The sequence below is a fragment of the Chelonoidis abingdonii genome, chromosome 6 (assembly GCF_003597395.2).
Source record: "Chelonoidis abingdonii isolate Lonesome George chromosome 6, CheloAbing_2.0, whole genome shotgun sequence".
Taxonomy (NCBI): Eukaryota; Metazoa; Chordata; order Testudines; family Testudinidae; genus Chelonoidis; species Chelonoidis abingdonii.
The window spans coordinates 16923617-16930043 of record NC_133774.1 but is presented as its reverse complement, the minus strand read 5'-3'; the positions used below and the strand labels follow the sequence as shown (position 1 = coordinate 16930043).

At 42.6% G+C, this 6427-nt stretch overlaps 1 protein-coding gene across 1 annotated transcript in view; it reads left to right on the top strand.

Annotated features, from left to right (window-relative positions):
* Positions 1-6427, top strand: part of CFAP53 (cilia and flagella associated protein 53) — a 39993-nt gene that overhangs the window by 2335 nt on the left and 31231 nt on the right. Inside the window, exon 2 of the mRNA XM_032768187.2 lies at positions 1155-1384. Within this exon, the coding sequence (XP_032624078.1) occupies positions 1155-1384 (230 nt within the window). The remainder of the gene's footprint in view (positions 1-1154; positions 1385-6427) is intronic.

The window sequence follows — 6427 nt, the reverse complement described above, 5'->3', positions numbered from 1 at the left end:
TATGGTGTTGGGCGCGGGGGAGGGGCCACAGGTGCTGGAATGAAGAAGTGCTGCCGCCCCCGGCCTTGAGGTGGTTCCCATCATATCCAGGGTTTACAGTTTGGTTCAATGGCTCTCAGGTCCCCCACTGTACACATTGTTCCAGAGCCCCTGGCAGTGGGTGCAGGCACCACAGTATGGTGCGTGGTGGACTGGCAAGACCCCAGAGCAGGACCCCAGAGCATGTGGTGTTTCCGCTGTAGGGTGGGGGGCTCCCGGAGCCGGGGACATGGCAATGCAGTCGCCAGGTCGGTGTGGGATAGGAGCAACTCAGTCTCTCCCCTGCATTACAGCAAAGGACAGTGGGACTCTGGTTGGAAATATCACGGCTGCCCACAGGGCTTTGCAGTGTTTATGGTGCTGTGGGTAACTAGCCACAACCATGTTGTCAGATAAGAGCAACTTGTTATCTTTATCATTATTCATTTGTATTACCGTAGCAACGAGCAACCCTAGTCCTGGACCAGGACCTCAGCACATATTGATAAAGGAAGGTCCCTGCTCCAAGGAGCTTACAGTCTGAGTATATGGCAAGAGACACAAATGGATGCAGACAGAAAAGTCTGGAGTACAACTGAGGCCCTGTTTATACATACAGCAATGCAGTGGGGCAGCACATCTGCTGAAGACACTCTATGCTGATGGGCAAGAGGTTTCCCATCGGCATAAAAAAATCCACATCTGTGAGTAGCAGAAGCTGCGTCAGTGGGAGAAGTGGTAGCACCGTGCATACAAGCACTTATTTTCGTGTAATTTATGTTGCTTACGGGGTGGTTTATTTACAACCCTGAGCGCCATAAATTATGTGGACATAGGCTGTAATGTGGATAGAGTCCAAGTAGTGAGTTAGTATTAATCAGCAAAGTAAACCATGGTCTCTGTGACCTAGAGGTGAATGGGTCCTAATCCCATTGCCTAACCCTTAGCTATGTAGTCCTTCCTAGAATGGTGACTTGCATTTACTGAAAAGTGTAGTTTTTGAATTTTACATTTACCATTACTTTGAACTCCTATTGATACCCACTATGTGATTGGTCATTACCTGCTTGAGATGATAAATTAAAAGAAAGCCATTGATCTTGTTTCCATTGTTAAAGACATGTTTTCTTTTACAGAGGGCCAAGTTTCCTAAACCTGATAAGTCTGAACGTTTCATCTTGGAATGCAGACGTAAAGAAAAAGAACGTCTTGAATACTTGGCTTTCACAAAGGTTCATAACAGAGGTCTGCAGGTCAGTCAGTGGGAGAATCACAATGAACGCAGAAGGCTTCACAGTATTGTACAGAAGAAGGTCGATCAGACAATGCAAGATTACCTGGCAGGAACTGAGGATAGAAGAGAGAGGTAACAAATCAAAAAGCTGGAGCCAACTGATAAATGGATTTAAGGACCTTCTCGTCTGCGTTTCCATGCTTAAAAGCAAGCAAATTGATTTAGAATAATATTGGTGGGAACAAAAGAAACATTCCCTAATAACTTAAACTTTAAAGTATGTTCAGTATAGTGACTGCCAAAACAAAATCACTCAACGGATTTCTGCTGTGTGTGTGTAATGAACTGGGTCCATGTATATAGCGATGCTATTTTTATCCGCGACCCCAGGGCAGAAGCATAGATTGCTTGTGCTAAAAGAGAACTAATTTAGGTGTCAGTTAAATAGCAGTCTGTACAGTTACTGGGTTAAACGTTAGAGACAGACACGATCACACACACTAAATCAGTGTGTTAGGGTCATATCTGCTGAATTCGCTGACAAAAATATTTTTTCAGCCCTCTTCACTCCAGTTAGCTTTTTTGGGTTCTTTAGGGGTATGAGAGAGTGAACTGCAGTCTGGCTCATGTATCAACACAGTTATTAAAATGTCCAACTGTAGAGCTGTCATACTCTTGGGAGTGGATCATGACCATGAGTGCCAACCTCAGGGTAGACTGTCAAAAGCAGGGGAGAGACCCCAAAGTGATGGTATATTATGTAATTAAATTTCACCAACCCAGTAACAAATATCAACTCCTGGATCACTGTAACAGTCTTACCATGGAGTCACAGACAGTCCTCTTGGGCACTCCAGTCTTTCTTGCCACTTGGACAAGCTGGACTTAGTGATAAATGGTCTCTTACACTGAAAATCACAAAATATTCAGGTTGCTCCCAGTCCCAAGAGACCAGTCACTTACCCCAGATCAGTTTGCACCTTAGATCTCACACCAGACACAAAGCTGGTAGCTAATCCTATAATAAACTAATTCAGGATTTATTAACTAGGAAAAAGAAACAAGGGAGTTATTTACAGATTAAAGCAGGTGGCATATATATGCACATGAGTTTGGTCTAGAGTTCTAAAAGCACCGTCTTTTTAGGGCTAACCCAGGTTGACCATGGGGTCTGTTTTGTTTCTTAGCTCCATCCCTTGAAAGAGACCAAACAGCAAAGAGATGAAAAATCTTCATGTCAGCTATCTGTTCTAGAGTTGAAGCTGATAGGATGTGCTTTCTGGCATGTTGCACCTTTGTGGGTGTAAGAAGACCATTAAATGAGCCCTTGTGTTGGATGGCCCATTTAGTCTTGATAGTGTCATCCTCATTTTACAGGTGGAAAAAGTGACTTGCCCAGGGTCACAAAAGGTGTCATTGTGAGAAACAGAATTAGAATTTGAGTTCCTGGCTCTCAGTCCCATGTTCTCTTACTGCTTTTTGGGCCAAATACAGAGGTAAATTATAATGCATATTACAAGTGGTTCATGTAATTTATGTGTTCAGGAGACAAAAAGGTATTGTACCAGGAAAAGCAAGTAACAGGTGCTTGTTAGAATGTCTCAAATAAAGTAGACACTTCTCTTACTTCTTATACCCTATTGTTGCTTTTCCTAGTAAAACATCTCCACAAAACATAAAATAGTCTAGTATGGAGCCGCTTATACTTTCACAGACCTACAAATGTGTAACACTGTGTCATAAACAGATAGCTAAGGGTTAATGTTTCTTTTACCTGTAAAGGGTTAACAAAGGGAACCAAACACCTGACCAGAGGACCAATCAGGAAACCGGATTTTTCAACGCTCAGCGGAGGGAATTTTTTGGGTCTGTGTCTTTGTCTGGCTCTCAGCTATGAGAGGGGATCTTTTCTATCTGTAAGCTTCTAATCTTCAGTTTCAAAGTTGTAAGTACAAAGGTAGAAAAAACAATAGGCTGTTATTGTTTTTTTTGTATTTACATGTGTGTAGTTGCTGGAATGTTTAAATTGTATCTCTTTTTGAATAAGGCTGTTTATTCATATTTTTCTTTTAAGCAATAGCCCTGTGTATTGTCAACTTGATGCAGAGATCATATTCATGTGTTTTTTCTTTCTTTTTTATATAAAGCTTTCTTTTTAAGACTTGTTTGAGTTTTTCTCTCTGGGTAGGCTAAGGAACAAAAGGGAGGGAAATTCTTTGTGTTAGATCTACGGAGGGAGAATCTCTGCAGCACCAGGGAATTGGTGGGAGGGGGAAGAGATATAGAATCATTTCTGTTTCCTTGTATTTGGGGTTTGTCTCTTTGTGGAATAGAGGAGACATGCTTCTTGGTATTGTGATGTAAAGAGATTGCATCAGTAACTCTCAGGTTAGCCCAGAGAGGAAAGTCTGGGTGGGAGAGAGAGGGGGAAGGGAAGTGGTTTATTTCCCTTTGTGGTAAGACTCAGGGCTTCTGAGTCTTGGGGTTCCCCAGGGAAGGGTTTGGGGAGACCAGAGGGAACCAAAACCCTGGAATTTTTGGCTGGTGGCAGCGAGATCAAATCTAAGCTGGTGATTAAGCTTAGAGGGGTTCATGCTAACTTCTCAGATTTGAACTTTAGCGTTCATAACCTGAGTCAGAAGTTATGATACACTGCCTTTACAATTCGTTTGAAATTGGCCACTTCTCTTTCTCTCATATGAAGACATCAGAACTGAGTGTCCTAGTTCTGTAACCAGAGGATGCCCGCTAGATCAGGAGAGGCTAAGTGTTGTAAACTGCCCTCCCCGTGTCGGGTTGAGTACTTTTCACTACATGAGTTATTGACTGCAATGCTTTCCGAGTCACAACATGGGAAAGAAACCAGGCTAAGCCAGAGCATAGTTGCAGCAACTCTGAACAATCCACAGAGTACCCTGTTGAGCTGGTCTAGGATCCAAAATCAAGTAGACAAGGAGGCAGGTGCAGCGATGGACTCATATATTTATTTACGGTTTTAGGCTTTCTTACCCACTGATGCGTCTACTCTGTCAGGATGTAGTTTTCAGCTCTCTGGCAGCGCTGATCATTCGAGCATGGTAAAGGGCCAGCAGCACTCTTATTCAAGAATGCATGTGCTGTCATAAGTAAGGGGAGTAGTGAGAAGCTGTGGTGTCACACAGGGGTGTGATTGCTTCCCAGAATACAAGCAGACCTTTGAGTTGGTGCTGTGTTTTTCCAGTCTGAGAATGGGCCATCAGTCAACTGGAGATGTAATGGGTTGGTTTAATTTGTCACAGATGTCCAGGTAGGTAGATTTAATGGAAAGGGCAACTCATCAAAGATCAGGCAGAGCTATGTGTGGAAATTGGTCTATAATTCAAGCAGCTGCTAATAATATGAATGGCTGAATTCAGTTCAGTGTCAACAAGTTGAGTATGACACCTGTGCCCCCAAACAGCAGAGCAGCATTCAGTTGGAGCAAGCTCAAAGGCCAATACAGATGAATGAAGGACTGAAGGGTCTCCTCTCGAGGAGGCTCCTGATAGTTTTCATATCAAGGCGGTATGGGAAAAAACCTTCATTTGTGGGTGTTCCGAATGGGACTGGTATGTCAGGCTTTGGTCGAATTTTACTCCCAAGTATGTGACAACTGGATGGAATGTCAGCAGTCATCCGTGGACACAGATTGAGATCGGTCAATTGGCAAGATGATTGTTTAGATGGAAAGTAATTGCCACTGTTTTATTTTCACTAGGATTAGTCTCTTTTGCTGGAATTAAATTGTCAGAATATCTGCGTTGGCTGAGATTCCGTTTGATCCTGTGGAAATAATTTCCAGTATCAGCAATACAGATGTTCTCACCATACATATACGTCTCGGCCTGTGTTTCAGGGACGTTGAATGTATATATCTTGGACAAAATGAGAGCCAAAACTGACTTTTGTGGAATACAATTATGGAGACATTTTAAGGTGACTGATTTTTCTCCCCAGTTTACAGTAGGAAGTTTCAGCTGCGAACCATTTCTCAGATGAACTGCATCATTAGCCTACAAGAAATAGGCTGACTACTAAGATGCTGCAAGTTAACATGCCACACAGTGTCATAGGCTACTGTCAGATCAGTAGGGACTGCACAAACTTTTTTTTCCAGACTCTCATGCATTTTCTGTATTTTGAGTCAAACAAAGTTCCTGATCTTGGATGAATCGTCCCTTCCTGAATCTAGACTGAAGGCGAGGCAGCTGAGAATTGACTACCTTATTAATCCACATCAGGATTAATCTCTTCATTGGCTTGTAGTTAATGCACAGCACAGAAATCGGTCAGTAGCTCTCTGGGTCTGTCATTGGTTTTCCTGGCTTGGGAACAGCTACAACCTCTGCTCTGCACCAGGCTTTTGGAATACTGCAATTCTCAGTACAATTCAGAATTCGAAGCAGCCAGTTTTTGCTAATTGACCAAAACTGAGAAACAAACTCAATATGAATGGTATCTAGTCTAGGAGCCTTATTTGGCTGAAGTTGATGTATAGCCAGATTGAGCTCTTGATGAGTAAAAGGCGTCATTGGGTTCATATCCACTCCTTGAACCTGCCATTTCTCAGGAACCATCATTTTAACTGTGTGACTGAAAGCTTTGTCTTGATTAGGAGCTCTGTAATTGACTACCAGCTGGGATGTGGTGGAGTTTGCTGTGACTGGGTATTCCTTCTTGACCAGCCTAGAATCTCCACTCAATCTCTTAATAGTTTGCTAGACTTTGCAACTGGAAAGTGTGAAGTTCAGTTTGGAGATAGTTTCTTTCCATTGCTTTTGCCTTGTTTGAGCTAGAAGGTAAAGAAAGTCTCTGCTTTTTGTCATGAACCAGTTCCTTCTTACTGGATTTAAATTCCTGATATAGTCTGGTTGCATCAGACTACCATCCAGGAATGAATTGTTGACAAAATCCTAGAGGGAGTGGAGGGATAAATATTTCTTTGCAGTAGCAAGAATTTTATCACAGAAACTTGGGAGACTGCACTGATGTTATTCCAGTTATTGGATATGTGGGTAAAGACTCAGAGAGCTTGAACTCAGATTGGAACAGAACCCATGCTGCTTTCTGGAAATTCCACTGAGGTTTCCAAAGGCCACTTGTTGGAATTTGTGTTGTGATTAGGCTGATGCTGGGTTGAAGGAAGCATATCAAACA